The 16577-nt window shown below is 46.2% G+C and overlaps 3 protein-coding genes and 1 long non-coding RNA gene across 16 annotated transcripts in view; 2 read left to right on the top strand and 2 right to left on the bottom strand.

Annotated features, from left to right (window-relative positions):
• The window catches only part of LOC310826297, a 153036-nt gene extending 146613 nt beyond the window's left edge, over window positions 1-6423 (top strand). Inside the window, exon 4 of the long non-coding RNA XR_014555709.1 lies at window positions 6337-6423. This is a non-coding gene — a long non-coding RNA (uncharacterized lncRNA). The remainder of the gene's footprint in view (window positions 1-6336) is intronic.
• The window catches only part of LOC310826021 (uncharacterized protein), a 156844-nt gene that overhangs the window by 45534 nt on the left and 94733 nt on the right, over window positions 1-16577 (bottom strand). The window contains exon 3 of one of the 5 annotated variants that reach the window (XM_083700452.1): window positions 13956-14096. The exons of 3 other annotated variants lie outside the window; for them this stretch is intronic. The gene's annotated coding sequence lies outside the window, so the exon portion shown is untranslated. Of the gene's footprint in view, window positions 1-12797; window positions 13024-13955; window positions 14097-16577 lie in introns of those variants that run through there. One more of the 5 variants, XM_083700450.1, reaches the window with a different exon arrangement.
• Window positions 1-16577, top strand: part of LOC310825931 (uncharacterized protein) — a 148766-nt gene that overhangs the window by 111899 nt on the left and 20290 nt on the right. The gene's annotated exons all lie outside the window — the stretch shown is intronic.
• LOC310826057 (uncharacterized protein) overlaps window positions 7220-16577 on the bottom strand; it is a gene marked incomplete at its 3' end in the record, with an annotated part of 50918 nt that continues 41560 nt past the window's right edge. Inside the window, exons 1-4 of one of the 7 annotated variants that reach the window (XM_083700547.1) lie at window positions 11918-12094; window positions 11595-11710; window positions 10572-10710; window positions 7220-8908 (exon numbers count right to left, since the gene is read on the bottom strand). In XM_083700547.1, the coding sequence (XP_083556673.1) occupies window positions 7220-8785 (1566 nt within the window). In that variant the 5' untranslated portion in view covers window positions 8786-8908; window positions 10572-10710; window positions 11595-11710; window positions 11918-12094. Of the gene's footprint in view, window positions 8909-10571; window positions 10711-11594; window positions 11711-11917; window positions 12095-13153; window positions 13256-16577 lie in introns of those variants that run through there. The other 6 variants (XM_083700548.1, XM_083700544.1, XM_083700546.1 and 3 more) reach the window with 6 other exon arrangements.

Here is a 16577-nt window from a genome sequence, read left to right as displayed (position 1 = left end):
GCTGCCACTGTTTTAAAGGGCTAAAAATATATATAAATTCATAGAAAATCACTCGTACCACCGATTCTCTTGCTTTCTATACCAAACTGCTCAATTTCCTCAGGACCTCAAGACTGCCCAGTACCTTCCATAATCCCTCAAATGGGAGGTCACAGTCACGTACACCCAGGAAAGACCTCATTGATGCCAAATCACCCAGTCTAGCCCTTCCTCCAGGCTCAGCCAGGTGACAGACTATGCAAACTAAGACCCCATTGTTCTCTTACCACCGGTACTCAGAACGTGTCTTTCAATACATGTTCCAACTCTGCATGTTTCCCCCTCCCTCCTCCATATGTTAATGCTGTAGAACCCACCCCTGTTGTGATGTAATCGTGATGTAGTGATGATGTAGCTGTGAGGGATGTGTTTGCTGCCAAGCTAGTTTAGAGATAACATTCCAGGCACCAAGCCACTTCCGTCCGGGAGATTTATTACTGCAAATTCCAAGCCAACACCGGAGCTCCAAACAATGCGTCCGTGTTGCTTACTCAGTTGACGCTTCTGAAGCTTCGTGATGTTTTCTAGACCAGCATGCCCAGCGAGACAGGGAACGCCTCCTATTTCCTCTCCTCTGAAAGTAGCTAGTTCCTGGAACAGACTGGCCACTCCCTAATTCAGTCTCCGATTCGGAAGACAAGCTGGAAAAGGGCTGTTTAGGCTCTCGGTAAGTGCTTCCAAGCCCCCACCTTCCCTGGCTGCCTCCCTTTCGCTGACAGTAGTGATGATGCCTTTGAACTGTATCTGGGGTGATGGTGGGAAGTTATAAAAGTTCATGTCACCCCATCCTTGGGGGTCAATCTCCCCTTGAACCTGTTGTGCAATAAATGTGGATCTTCTCCAACTTGCTCCGGTCTCTGGCTGCGCTCCTTTTGTTCTGCAGGGAACCGTGGACTCAGTCCGACGAGCTGGGTGGCAGAGCAGCGTCACACCTAGATTTTCCGTAACAATGTCTTATATATATAATAAATGTTCATAAATGTACCAACCAAGCACATACATAGATATGTCGACCCCATGTCTGGAGCAGCTCAGGAAGACCGTCCTGAAACCATTTTGACTCCCAAACTGACCAAATGTTTTCTCTGCAAGGAGGGAGGGGGTGAGGGAACCTTCCCATTGTCTCAGGAATTGGGAAATCACCATCTCAAAGGAATGGCCAGACTGCCAGGAAAGGGAATCAAATAAGGCATTATCAGATAACCTGGCAGACAGGAAAAACGAAAACATTCTCATTTCTGTTGCAGACCGCCTTTTCTGTGATGTAGGTATGATGTTTGTGGGGGGTGATCTGGGGTTACACCCCTTCTGTGATGTATGTATGATGCATGGAGAGGTGGTCTGGAGCTCCAGGGCAGGAAATTTAAAATGTCTATATAAGGGCAGGCACGGCTTGGTTGGGGGTCCTCCTCAGGGGAGCACCCTGTTGCAGCAGATCAATAAAGATCAGGCTTACTAGCTGCTTTGCTTCTCAATAGTCTCTGGATGTCTGTTATTTCCTCCTACCAATGGAGAGCCTACAAGGGACTCTATAAAGGGCTCTTGTGTCCCCCATAAAGGAATAATAGAATCATAGAGTTGGAAGAGACCACAAGGGCCATCGAGTCCAACGCCCTGCCAAGCAGGAAACACCATCAGAGCACTCCTGACATATGGTTGTCAAGCCTCTGCTTAAAGACCTCCAAAGAAGGAGACTCTACCACACTCCTTGGCAGCAAATTCCACTGTCGAACAGCTCTTACTGTCGGGATCCATTGCTCCGTGTCCGCTTCTCTGGAGCAGCAGAAAACAACCTTTCTCCCTCCTCTATGTGACATCCTTTTATATATTTGAACATGGCTATCATATCCCCCCTTAACCTCCTCTTCTCCAGGCTACACATGCCCAGCTCCCTTAGCCGTTCCTCATAAGGCATCGTTTCCAGGCCTTTGACCATTTTGGTTGCCCTCCTCTGGACACGTTCCAGTTTGTCCGTGTCCTTCTTGAACTGTGGTGCCCAGAACTGGACACAGTACTCCAGGTGAGGTCTGACCAGAGCAGAATACTTGATCTAGATGCTATACTCCTATTGATGCAGCCCAGAATTGCATTGGCTTATTTAGCTGCCGCGTCACACTGTTGGCTCATGTCAAGTTTGTGGTCAACCAAGACTCCTAGATCCTTTTCACATGTACTGGAAGAAGGGCAGCTTTTGTTTACAACAGATGGCACCCCAGATGGGATTCAAGGGGGGCAAGGAAGGACTGGTGATCCAGCGCGCAGCAGGTCATTTGCCAGGAGGAGCCACCAGTTCTCTAGTGACCCCAGGGTCTGGAAAGAACTGGAGTTCCAGCGGGGCTAACCAGAGGAAGCAACGCTTGATCAGGCCGGCCACAAATTGATTTATTTTTTAAAATAATCTTTATTGATTTAAATTACAGACATATACAGACATATACAAAGAATTTACAATCTCATACTGCAAAAAGAAAATTAAAGAAAAAGCAATGAAGAAAAAAGGAAAGAAGAAAATACAGAAAAAGAAAGAAGAAGCAGATTTATGTGCATGAAAAAACTTAATCTTCCTCCTTGAGGTTGATGTTTCTATTCCAGACCATCCCTATAATCAAAGGGAGTCGAATCTTTAAGGAATGGCAAAGGATAGTCTCAAGATTCATATGGCAGGGCAAAAAACCCAGAATTCAGTTTAAATTACTGACAGACGTAAAGGAAAGAGGGGGCTTTGCCCTGCCGGATCTGAAACTGTACTATGAGGCATCATGCCTATGTTGGATAAAAGAATGGGTAAAATTGGTGAATACGGAGCTGCTCGACTTAGAGGGCTTCGATAATAGATTCGGCTGGCACGCGTACTTATGGAAGAACAAAAGGAAAGAACACAAGGAGTTTGCGAATCACATTTTTAGAGGGCCGCTAATCGAAGTTTGGGAAAGATATCAAAATCTGTTAGAGCCGAAAACACCACATTGGCTTTCACCTCTCGAAGTAATGAGTACAAAAACCATTAATATGAGAAGCAATTGGGCAACTTATGATCAGCTACTAACTAAGGTTGAAGGGAAATGGAAGCTAAAACCGTATGAGCAAACAAAGGAACATGTTTACGATTGGCTACATCACCATCAGGTGAATCAGATGTTTAGTAAAGATATCAAAGAAAGAGGTTATGCAGATAAAGACTCAAAATTCCAGACAGAAATAATAAATAATAAAGTGAAAATTATATCTAAGATATATAGGATGTTGTTGGACTGGAATTTAGGCGATGAGGAAGTCAAATCGGTGATGATCCATTGGTCAAGGGATATAGGTCATAGTATACAGTATGAGGATTGGGAGAAACTTTGGAAGGAGGGGGTAAACTTTACGGCGTGTACTTTGATAAGGGAAAACGTCATGAAGATGCTTTATAGGTGGTACTTGACACCCATGAAATTATCAAAAATGTATAAGGTGGATAATAAGTGCTGGAGATGTAAAGACATAGAGGGCTCCTTCTACCATATGTGGTGGGAGTGCAGAAGGGTGAAACAATTTTGGGAGAAAGTACACACTGAATTGAAGAAGATATTAAAGTACACGTTCATAAAGAAACCAGAAATCTTTCTTCTAGGGATATTAGGACAAGAGATAAAAAAGGAAGATCGCAGATTGGTATACTATGCGGTTACGGCAGCAAGGGTAGTATTAGCCCAGAAGTGGAAACTACGGGAAACCCCAACGGTGGAGGAGTGGAGATCTAAGTTGTCAGATTACGCAGAGTTGGATAGATTAACAGGAAAAGTTAGATACATAAGAGACCAAGTGTTCACCAAAGATTGGGAAAAGTATGTAGATTATCTGGAATGTATTCGTGAAGGGCAAATAACGCTAAAGGGATTTAGAGACGCACTGTGAAAGACTAAGAGTTATTGTGCAAAGCAAACAGGAATTAGGAATCGGTATAATGACAATATAAGTAATGAAACGTGTAATTTTATTTATTGCTTCGAATGATTTACGGACAGGCTGAAGGAAGCCCCGTAAGAGACAACTATGTTATGGATGATATGGAAATGATAATTGCTGTTTATTATTTTTAATTTTTCTTTTCTGTGTATTTTCTTTGTATTTGTGTGTTACCTTGTGTTCTTTTTGGAAATAACTAATAAAAAAGAATGAGAGAAAAAAAGAAAAAACTTAATCTTCCTAATTAAATAAAAAAGAATTCTGACAAAATGAGTCTTCCAATCATTCTCATTGTACTGTTTATACTGTCGTTGTTTTTTCTGCACAGTTTTATATTCTTTAATATTGTTCCGGTTTACTCCACAAACAGCATTTGTTGTGTTTACAAGTATCACTCAAGTTCTGCTAATATGGCGTTGTTGGTACAATATGATCTTATATAATCCTTAAATATTCTCCATTCTCCAAATATTTTCCGGTTCAATACAACACTAACTCTTCCCGTCAGTTCTGCTAGTTGTAAATATTCTAACATGAGTATATGGCTTCTCTTGGTAATGTCCACAAGGGTATTTTTGGCTCGAGTAGTCCTTTATATTTCTTCCAGATTTTATTTCACATGGCTCAAAAATCCCCTGTGGACCTTCACTTTTCTGTACATTAAAGAAGCGTGCCATCCAGACCGATTCTCGTGGCCTTCCAAGTCTAATAGGTCCGTATCTTTTAGTGTATTTTATCCAAACCAATCCTGCCGCCTCATGATAGAATTCCAGAAAAACCCACCTCTCTCCTTTTTATCTGTTAATAACTGGTGTTTAATTCTCGGCTTCTTTCCACTCCATATAAATCTAGATATTTCCCTTTTCCACTCCTTAGAACAATTCATTCCTCCTAAAGTGGGCCTTGTTTGGAATAAGAAAATCTTTTTGGGGAGGATATTCATTTTCACAGCCGAGACTCTTCCCCAGAGTGAGAGATGGAGTTTGGTCCAGGTTTCCATATATTTTTTTAAAAATTCTTTCCATACTTTACTAGAATTATCCTCATATAAATTTAAACTTTTATTTGAAATCCAGATTCTTAGGTATTTAACCTTATTTTTAATTTCCAGGCCTGTTTTTTCTTGAAGTTCTTTTTTCCCTTCCATTGTGAGGCTTTTTGTCAGTAATTTACTTTTTTGGTAGTTTATTTTCAGCCCCAGGCCGGCCATAAATTAATCTAGCAAAAGACCCTGAGATGGCCAGGAGCAGCGCAAGCAGACGTGGGTCTAGGAATGGAGAAGATTGTGGGCGGGATTCTCTGAAACACCCAGCAACCCAGATTCTCATCCTTGGCTGTCTCTTTTGCTTACGGTCTTCACTGTCAGCCTTCCTGGCAAGAGGTAGCTGGGAGGGGGAGGGGAGAACGGGAGAATTGGGGTTCTGCAATTAGAGGGGCAATTAACTGGAAGGGGAGAAAGCTCTCATTCCCTGTCGGGGAACCTGAGATCTGAAGCTTTTCCTTTTTCCCAAGAAAAGACACCCCAAGGCTTGTCCGACTGGCCAGTTTGGATAGCAAGGGACTTGGGCTCGGTTTCCAATCTCTCTTTTTCTCGTAAATGCAGCTGCACCGGCAGCACCAGGATCCGGGAGGAAGTGACTGGTGCGCGTCAGAGCGCAAGGGCGATTACAGTTCCTTTCCGTTCTCTCTGGAGCAGCCGGATTTGGCACTGGGCTGCCAGGCGTCCAATGGAAAGGGACTCTTTTCCCTACCATGTAAGAGGCAGAAAAGGTTGCTGGGACCCCATGGTAAGTAAAGGGAGGGAGAAGGACTTTGTAGAGTCCTTTGTAGAAAAGACGAACGACTGTCAAGTCAGGAAAGACCTGGGAAAAGGCTAGAGGGTTTTTGTTCTGGTTGAAAAATGGGATACCCACATTCTAAGAGTTCTAACCGCCAGACTCAAAGGCATGTGCTGGGCGCAGCAGGAGGTGGAATCTCCCTGGATGCTTCAGCAGCCGGCCTCCTCTGGGTCTCCTGGCCCCCTCCTCCCCTCCCTCTGAGCCCGAACTGCTCTCTGCCCCAGCCTCTTCCCGCTCATCAAACCCTGTTTCCTGCTCAGCTTGCAACATCTCCCATTCCGGTCTGCTCCCTTTTCTCCCTCTTTCTGCTCATTGTCATCCCACCACCAGTCCACAGGATCTGAGCCTTCTTCCCTTTTGGGTCCCCCAGCTGGTGCCTCCCCCCCTCACCAGCCAGTCCTTGACAACAACAGCAGCCACAGCACTGTGGTCCTCTGGTAGGAAAACTCCTGAGAAGCATGATTGAAGCAAAACTTCTGGGACCATCTTCCTCAAACCCCAGAATGAGCAGGAGCTCTGGGGTTGCCCCATGGGGTTCATGAGTGAAGGTGGGGCCCCCAGGAGACTTTCCTGGTACCTGCAGCCCCTCCTTCCCCCTTTTGAAATTAGGCTTGGGGGGAAATCTCCCATTCAATTTCAGTATTCCAAGTTTTCTTCAGAACGCGCAGGGCAGGAGGCAGCGATGACATTCTGGTGAAGAAGCAGTGCTTGGAGATCATGCGGTGGGGGGGCAGAGTTTGGTTTAAAAACCAAAGGTATTTTCATCTAAAATTATACTCACCATTGTGAGATGTTGCCCTATTTCATTATTATACAGTTTTACATATAAACACCAGAACCTCACATATACCTCATGCTTTTAGGAATGATTTCCTGCTGAGTTCATTGCTCAGAGTGGACTCTGAGAGGAAGACGTCCCACACTCCATACAACTAAATGGGTTCTCCCATGTGAGAGTCCCAGGATGTTCCTTAAATACTCCATTATAAATAAAGCAGTTTTTGCAGCCTTTTCATATAAACTGCTTCTCCTCTTTGAGTTTGTGATGGTTTGAAGGGTGTCAACTGTTAAAGTTCTTGCTGTCCATAAGTCTGTTGATTTTGAACTTCCACTAAGAGTGAACCTTTATCTACTTTCCTGATATTTATATGGTTTGTCTTTTGTGTGAGTTTGTTGACATAAATCAAGGGTTCCACTCTGACTGAAGCTCCTTTTACAGTCCATACCTTTAAATGGTTTCTCCCGTCTGAGTCCGTTGATGTGTTCTAAGTCTTCCATTATCACTAAAGCTCTTTCCGCACTCCATACATTTAAATTGTTTCTTACCGATGTGAGCATGTTGATGCCTTCTCAAGTTTCCACTATAACTGAAGCTCTTTCCACATTTCATACATTTAAAAAGGTTTTTCCCCTGTGTGAGTCCGTTGATGTCTTCTAAGGTTTCCACTATTACTAAAGCTCTTTCCACACTTGATACATTTATATGGTTTCTCCCCTGTGTGAGTCCGTTGATGTTGTCTAAGGTGCGTACTCCGACTGAAGTCCTTGCCACACTCCATACATTTAAATGGTTTCTCCCCTGTGTGAGTCCGTTGATGTTGTCTAAGGTCTGCACTCTGATTGAAGCTCTTTCCACACTCCATGCATTTAAATGGTTTCTCCCCTGTGTGAGTCCGTTGATGATTTCTAAGGCTTCCACTATGACGAAAGCTCTTTCCACACTCCATGCATTTAAATGGATTCTCCCCTGTGTGAGTCCGTTGATGTTGTCTAAGGTTTTCATTCTGACTGAAGCTCTTTCCACACTCCATGCATTTAAATGGTTTCTCCCCTGTGTGAATCCGTTGATGTGTTCTAAGGTTTCCACTATTACTAAAACTCCTTTCACACTCCATGCATTTATATGGTTTCTCCCCTGTGTGAGTCCGTTGATGTTGTTTAAGACTTCCACTATCACTAAAGCTCTTTCCACACTCCATGCATTTATATGGTTTCTCCCCTGTGTGAGTCCGTTGATGTTGTTTAAGACTTCCACTATCACTAAAGCTCTTTTCACACTCCATGCATTGAAATGGTTTCTCCCCTGTGTGAGTCTGTTGATGTGATCTAAGGTGTGAACTTTTACTGAAGTCCTTTCCACACTCCATGCATTTAAATGGTTTCTCCCCTGTGTGAGTCCGTTGATGTTCTCTAAGGCTTCCACTAACACTAAAGCTCTTTCCACACTCAGTGCATCTATATGGTTTCTCCCCTGTGTGAGTCCGTTCATGTTGTCTAAGGCTTCCACTAACACTAAAGCTCTTTCCACACTCAGAGCATCTATATGGTTTCTCCCCTGTGTGAGTCCGTTGATGTATTTTGAGGTTTTCACTCTGACTGAAGACTTTTCCGCACTCCATGCATTCAAAGGCTTTCTCCCCTGTGTGTGTCCGTTGATGTCTTTTGAGGTGTCCACTCTGACTGAAGACTTTTCCGCACTCCATGCATTCAAATGCTTTCTCTCCTGTGTGAGTCTGTTGATGTCGTCTAAGGTCTCCACTCTGACTGAAGACTTTTCCGCACTCCATACATGTATATGGTTTCTCACCTGTGTGATTCTGTTGATGTGATCTAAGGCTTGCACTGAAACTGAAGCACTTCCCACACTGCACACATTTGAATGGTTTCTCCCCTGTGTGAGTCCGTTGATGTTGTCTAAGGTGTCCACTCTGACTGAAGCTCTTTCCACACTCCATGCATTTAAATGGTTTCTCCCCTGTGTGAGTCCGTTTGTGCAATTTAAGGTTTCCACTCTGACTGAAGTTCTTCCCACATTCCCAGCACGTAAAACGTTTTCTCTCTCTGTGAGTCCGCTGGTGTGTTCTAAGTTTTGCATTGGAACAGAAGCTCTTTCCGCACTCCATACCTTTAAATGTATTCTTTCCTTTTTGTGTTGGTTGATGTGAACTGTGTGTGCTCATTCAGTGAAGCATACTCCACATTTCACACATTTTAATGGCTAATCCTAATGAAACGAAAGGTGCCCTGTCCCCTGCAATTCTGTCTTCTCCATCACCTTTTTCAGAGTGGGCAGAAAGGAAATCCTGTTTGGGTTTCAAGAAAGAGAACACAGAAAAAAAGGGCACATCAATCGCCATTAGCACCTTCTCCTATTTCAACATCTCCTACATTCTCCCATGTCCTCCCCATGTTCCCAATTTTTAGAAAATAAAAATGGTATGATGTCGAATGATAGTAATGATCAGCAACCTTTCATAACCCTAAAAAATCTTTAATAACACAGCATGATCTTGGAATACCGTTGTCCTGTGGGACTGCCTTTCAGATCAAGTGGTTGCCCCCATTTCCACCTCTAGATCTTCATGAATCACCTGCATAGTCCCACTGACCTCAGGAGGTCCATATGGACCATTTTGGGAGACCCAGGTCTACGTCTTTTCTGGGGACTGTGGTCTGGGTCAGTCAGAGAACTAGTGACAAAGCTTGGTGCTTGGGGTCAGCTGAATGGGTGCTTAGGGATGCTCCTGTTCTCGGAGATGGACCTCTGTCTACATGCCTCACATTGCATGAAGAGAGCAGGAGAAGCAGAAGGAAAGAAGATGGCAAATGGGAATCCCAGATGGAAACACCCACCCCAATGGTTCTTTATAATGATGATGTGCTGCCTGATCCTTTGCTTGTCTTCTGACAGAGGGCTATCCTAATCCGGCACTGAAAGGCAGGATATTCAAGGCAAGGAGATAACTGTACTTAATGGTAGGTAGACATATTGGTCTGACACAGTTGAAGTAAAAAAATTAACAAAAATAGTCCTGTAGCAACTTAGGGTCTTGGGAGAAAAGTAATGACAAACCTAGACAGCATCTTAAAAAGCAGAGACCTCACCTTGCCAACGTATAGTTAAAGCTATGGTTTTCCCAGTAGTGATGTATAGAAGTGAGATCTGGAACATAAAGAAGGTCGTCAAAGAATTGATGCTTTTGAATTCTGGTGCTGGAGGAGACTCTTGAGAGTCCCATGGACTGCAAGAAGATGAAACCTCTCCATTCTGAAGGAAATCAGCCCTGAGTGCTCACTGGAAGGACAGATCCTGAAGCTGAGGCTCTAAGGCTCTGGCCACATCATGAGAAGAGAAGACTCAGACTCCCTGGAAAAGACCCTGATGTTGGGAAAGATGGAGGGCCCAAGGAGAAGGAGACAACGGAAGACGAGATAGTTGGACAGTGTTCTCGAAGCTACCAGCATGAGTTTGACCAAACTGCGGGAGGCAGTGGAAGACAGAAGTGCCTGGCGTGCTCTGGTCCATGGGGTCACGAAGAGTCCATGGGGGTCACAAAGAGTCCATGGGGTCACAAAGGGACCAAGTGCTTGCACACTTCATGTGCTTGCACACTTCTTCATATAGTGAAGGGTAGTGTGAGATGGTAGTAGGAGTACCTTTCTGAGAAAAACCCCAGCCCACCCTCCCACGATATACAAGGGTATGGTGACATCTGTGTCAGTGTATCTGAAGAAGTGTGCATGCACACCAAAGCTTATACCTAGAACAAAATTAGTGGTCCCTAAGGTGCTACTGGACTATTTTTTAATTTTTTATTTCAACTGCGTCAGACCAACATGGCTACCTACCTGCATCTAGATGTCATGGGGTGTTGGGGAGCAGTAGTTCCTTTGGTGGGGGACATGTCCTGCACCTTCTGGGGTCATTTTTCCACCCTTGGTCCCCACCCTGCACTCAGCTCTCACCTGTGGCTTCCAGAAGCTGTCAGCATGCAACAGGGGTTCAAGGAACGGCTTCAACCGGCCGGCTAAACCAGGTGAGGAAAGCTGATGGGTCTCAAATCCTTGGGGGGCTGGGGAATTCTGCTGCACCTGAAGTCAAGCCCTGGTGGATGGAGAGGAGGAGAACAACCGTGAATCCCACAGTCCAGAAGGCAGATTCTGCCCGTGCGGAAGAGGAACATGAAGGGCAGAGGGGGCACGTCCACCTGGAGGCTTGTTATCTAGTCCCAGGGTGACTCTGACATTGAATTATATATAAATTACAGTATTGAAATGCGCCTGCTCCCACTTCATATTCTGATATTACTCTACTCTGCTTGTCTGTTTCTTACTTTAGTGCTGTTTTGGTAAGCTAAGTCAGGGTTTTACTGTGAGTTACATTTTTGCTATTTTTGGATCCTGTTACGCTTATCAGTCTTCAGCTGCGCAAAGAGGGAGGACTGCGCAGCGCCCCTTCAGCGAGGCGCCTGTCCTGGCTTCTGCCTTAGCCTCTTCTAGGCAGGGGGAGCCTTCATCCTGCTGCCCTTGGCAGTGTTATCTCAGAAGCCAGAACAGCCACACAGTATCCCAGAAGCCAGATTCCTCTTGCTGTTCTGGCTTCTGGGATTCAATTTTTTTTTCTTGGATTCCTCCCCCCAAAACTAGGTGTGTCTTATAGAGTGAAAAATACGGTAGGTACCGCTCCGGCGGGAAGGTAAACGGCGTTTCCATGCCCTGCTCTGGTTTGCCAGAAGCGGCGTAGTCATGCTGGCCACATGACCCGGAAGCTGTACGCCGGCTCCCTCGGCCAATAAAGCGAGATGAGCGCCGCAACCCCAGAGTAGGCCACGACTGGACCTAATGGTCAGGGGTCCCTTTACCTTTACCTATATGTACTGGAAGCTGCCCAGAATGGCTGGGGCAAAATACTAATACTATAACGTCTAGAGTGGTACCTCAGGTTACAGGCGCTTCAGGTTACAGACTCTGCTAACCCAGAAATAGAACTTTTAGTTAAGAACTTTGCTTCAGGATAAGGACAGAAATTGTGCTCCAGCGGCGTGGTGGCCCCATTAGCTAAAGTGGTGCTTCATGTTAAGAACAGTTTCAGATTAAGAATGGACCTGCAGAACGAATTCACTTCTTAACCCGAGGTACCACTGTACTATTATTATTATCTTGTAATTTTTTGTAGTTATTTTGGAATTTTTACTGCAATATTAGCTTACGAAATGTTATGGGCGGAGAAAATCACAGGGTTGCCGTAAATTATAATCCCACCCACAAACTCTCATTCACATACAGTCTGTAACTTTGGGAATGACACACACCTCACCTGTGCTAATACTGGCAGTCTTTGGCCTGCACAGGGACACCCGGTGTGTAGAGCCTCCAGCCACAGGCACTGTCTATCATGAAAATGGGTCCTTTGACTGGGAAGATTCATGCAGTCGCTGTCATCGGATGATGATGGGTTGTATCTCAGCTTGTCAGTCACTGTGACATTGCGTTCAAAGAATAGGGGGAACAGAAATGCTTTGGAGGTGCAACTTCCGTATCAAGCCTGAGAGCTATTCCATGGACTCTGCACCCCTGTTTCTGATGACAGGTGTGCATTATCCTCATCCTCAGTGGAAAAGACACTTAAAGATGGAAGTCTGAGAGAGAGGAAAAGGTTTCTGGCTGCTTCCTGGGTGGGATTGGGGAAACCAAGAGCCGCTTCTGAGAAGGCCTCCCCCCTCCCCTCTTCCTCTGGGGATTTCCTCTCCTCTCCAGGGGACCAATGGTTGGACTGGGCAGAATTGCTGCATCTGGACAGGGCAGGGGATTATGGGGTGGGAAGAGGATGGAGATTGCAGGAACGAAGGGTGGGGGGACTGGACCCCCCACTTTCCAGGGATCCCTCTGGTTGCCTGAAGGGATGGCTGATTCTTGGGTGGGAGGGAGAAGCCAAGGCGGCCCCTCCGGAGATCCCCAGGGGGCGCCACCATGGAGAAGTCTCCCCGAAGACTGGTTTCCTATCTCTCCCCCCCTCCAATGCTGCCCTTCCCTGCCCCAGGGATGCTCCCCCTCCCCACTTCCTCGATTCCCTCCCTCTGTCCCAGAGTCTCCCCTGCACCCAGAGGCCCCCACCCCTTGGCGCGGCTCACCCCTCGTCCTGCGACCCCCATTTCTCTGTCCAGAAGGGCCCCTCCTCCGTGACCACTTTACCTCTTTGTCCTCGCTCCCAATTCTCCCTTTCTTTTCCGCAACATCCACGGGGGGGGGGGGTCCTTCCGCCCCTCCTCCCTTTTCCGAAAGTGCCCCCCCCCGAGCTACGGCGCAGAGCAGCAATCCAGCGCAGAAGCTCCACATTCGAGAGAAGCAGGCAGTTCGGGAGGGGGGCTCTCTCCGCTCATTCCGGAAACAGAAGCCGGATTGCAGGGAGGAGCAGAAGGAAGAGGTGCGACATACAGGGGGGGGGGGATTGAGGATTGTGGGTGCAGCGTGAAAGCAGGTTGTGCCGGGAAGGCAGAGAAAGAATTGTTTGCGGGCGAGAGAAAAAGGTTTTCCCCCTCCTCACTTACTTCTGGGGATCAGGAGAGCGCGTGAGGGGCTGATCCTGGCAATCCAGCTGCAAAGTGGGGTCCCCCCCCCTACAATGTTTACATTGCAAAATCCTTCCCTCCCCCCCACCCACACCATGATCTTAGATCCATTCCATGTTTTTGGTATTTGTGCACATTGAGTAGCGGGTTGGACTCTGTGACTCCTGTGTTACGGAAAAAATAGGGCTTGGGCTTTTGCACACACACACACCCCAACACAATTCCTCCCTTGTGTCTCCGTCAGAGGTGACACAATGAGGCCAGGAAGAAAGCAAGGCAGCTGTTGATCTGTTTGCAGGCAGAGCCCCCCCTCCATGCAAGGAGTGAAGCAGCCCAGAAGTAAAGCGTGCTGCAATTTGTACACCCTCAAATAATCGCCCCCCATCACAAATGATAGTAAATCATGAGCAACTTTCATAATCCTCAATCAATGTTAATAAAGCAGTATGATTTTTAAAAGAATGATGTGCTGTCTGATCTCATGCCCATCTTCTGACGCAGGACTATCCTAAAATGACACTGAAAAGCGGAAATTCAAGGCAAATAGATAAACTGTACTTAGTGGAATATGTAGTACCTTGAATAAGTAGTATTAATTTACTTATTGCCTGAAGTTGTGTTTTTTCTAGAGACGAATTTATTCCGGTTCTGTCTCAAATATCATAATTATATGGTGTCTTGGGGTGTTAGGAGATCATTAGTTCCTTTGGTGGGGGTCATGTCATGCACGTTATGGGGTAATTTATCCATCAATGGTCCCCACCCTACACTCAGTTCCCACCTGTGGCTTCCAGAAGCTGTCAGGATAGAATAGGGGTCACAAGCCCAGGAACGGCTTCAACCGGCCGGCTAAACCAGGTGAGAATAGATGGTCTCAAATCCTTGGTGGGTTGGGGAATTCTGCTGCAGGTGAAGGCAGGCCCTGGTGGATGGAGAAGAGGAGAAGAACCGTGAATCCCACAGTCAGTAAGGCAGATTCGGCCCATGCTGCTGAGGAAAGTGAAGGGCAGAGGGGGCTCGTCAATCTGGGAAGGGAGGTCCTCGAGAAGGAAAACTAAACCTTCGCTGCCTGGTGAGTTATCTTCAGGAAAAGAAAAGGCTATACAAATCCAGAGGGGAGTCTCTAAGAGGGTTGGATGGTGTCCTGCACACCTCCTTCCAGCCACTCCTGCAGCCAAGCTGGTGCCAAACCTACTGCTCTGCTTTCCTTGGGACCATATTAGCCAGGCTGAGAAAGGGGTCTTGTTGTCTAGGCAGCCCAGGACCCCCAAACACACTGCCCATCATATGTCACTGTAAAAGTATTCAAAATATTTGTCTTTTGAAGAAAAGACCACCAAGTATCGGATGGCCCCTTCAAAGCTAATGAAAGACTTGTGCCTGGAGCTTTTGGGGGTGCAGGACCAGGAAAGCTTCTGCCACCATGATCCTTCCAACTGGGATTCAGGCCTCATCATGTGACAGAAACTGCCCTCGTTGCTCTGGTTGATGATCTCCAATGCGCTAGAGTCTGAGGGGAAAGCTGTTTCCTGGTTCTGCTAGATCTCTCAGCGGCTTTGGAGACCTTTGGCCATGGTGTCCTACTGAACCCTCTAGGAGAGCTGGGGAAATGGTTATGCAGTGGTTCCCCTCCTTCCTCCTGGGCCATGTCCAGAAAGTGGTGTTGGGGGATGGCTGTTCTGACCCCTGGGCTCTCACTTGTGGGGTGCCTCAGGGCTCCATCCTCTCCCCCATGCTTTTTAATATCTATATGAAGCTGCTGGAAGAGATCATCGGGGTTTTGGGCTGGGTGTTCACCAGTATGTTGGTGATACCCAGATCTTCTTCTTGTTTAAATCGGAATCAGTGAAGGTGGTGAATGCCCTGTGTTGGTGCCTGGAGGTGGTTTGAAGATGGATGGTGGCTAACAGATTGAGCTTGAATCCTGACAAGACAGAAGTACTGTCCCTGGGGAACAGGGGGTGGGATGGTGTGGGTGACCCCCTGGTCCTGATGGGGTAACTGTGCCCCTAAATAACCAGGTGCGCAGCCTAGGGGTCATTTTGGACTCACAGCTGACCATGGAGGCAGAGGTCAATTCTGTGTCCAGGGCAGCTGCCTAGCAGCTCCATCTGGAACGCAGGCTGAGACCCTCCTTCCCTGCAGACTGTCTCACCAGAGTGGTGCATGCTCTGGTTATTTCCAACTTGGACTACTGCTATGCGGTCTACATGGGGCTACCTTTGAAGGTGACCCAGAAACTGCAACTGCATGGGAGCAGCCACCGAGACCACATATCACTGCCCTTCAAGGACTTTACCTGGCTCCCACCAGTTTTCCAAGCACGATTCAAACTGTTGGTACTGACCTTTAAGTGGCATGGCTGCATTTTCCAGGCATTGAAAATATTGATCTAATGCAGGCTTCCTGAAACTCGGCAGTTTCCTTTCTGCTGAGAGCTGGTGGTGGGATAAGTTGCTATGAGGTTATGAAGAACCTTTCTTGTTTTGGGGAACCAGATGAAGCTGGTTTAAACTGGAGTGAGCCAGGCTTGTTATCCAGTCCCAAGGTTACTGACATTTAATGGAATATAAATTACAAGGCCGAAAGGAGCCTGGTCCCACTTCCTAGTCTCCTATTTCTCTACTCTACTTGTGTGATTCTTACTTGAGTGCTGTTTTGGTATGCTAAGTTAGGGTTTTATGTAAATTAAGTTTTTGTATATTTTGAATCCTATTATGCTTCTTTGCCTTCAGTAATAAAATTATTTGCTGGATGAGATCATTATGGAGCAGCAAGATCTGCAACCTAAAGCCCTCAACAGCCTCGACCCTGTAGACCTGAAGGAGCATCTCCACCAAAATCGCTCAGTCTGGACAGGGAGGTGGTCCTTCGAAGGTCTTCTGCTGATTTCCCCCCCCCCCCCCGTGAGAAGCGAAGTTACAGGGAATCAGGCAGAGGGCGAGGAAATGGGCAACATTCTGACATTTAGAAGACAGCTGAAGGCAGCCCTGTTTTGGGAGGTTTTTAATGTCTGATGTTTTACTGTCTTTTCTTTGTACTGGAACCAGGCAGTGGAAGAGAAACATAAAGATGGAGGCCTGAGAGAGAGGAAAAGGTTTCTGTGGCAGAAATGACTGGCAGAATCTGAGACCAGGGAGAAGAGTCGCTGGAAGAAGATTGGAAGAAATTTAAAGGCTATCAACAGAAATATTGTAAAATTAATGAATGTTAGGATGATGTTGGATAAAAAGTTAAGTGGTTTCTAGCTATAACGCTATAAGGAATATGAAAAAATGGATTATTAACAGGTAAAAATTTAATGTTATAATATTTTAAGATTAAAGACTAAGATAAACAAAGAGGGAAAGGATTTGCTGAACTAATAAATTGAATTGGAATACAAAAAAGGGAGGTGTGAGGA

The sequence above is a fragment of the Podarcis gaigeae genome (genome assembly GCF_964106915.1).
Source record: "Podarcis gaigeae genome assembly, chromosome: 10".
Lineage (NCBI taxonomy): Eukaryota > Metazoa > Chordata > Lepidosauria > Squamata > Lacertidae > Podarcis > Podarcis gaigeae.
This window is presented reverse-complemented; position numbering and strand designations above follow the sequence as displayed.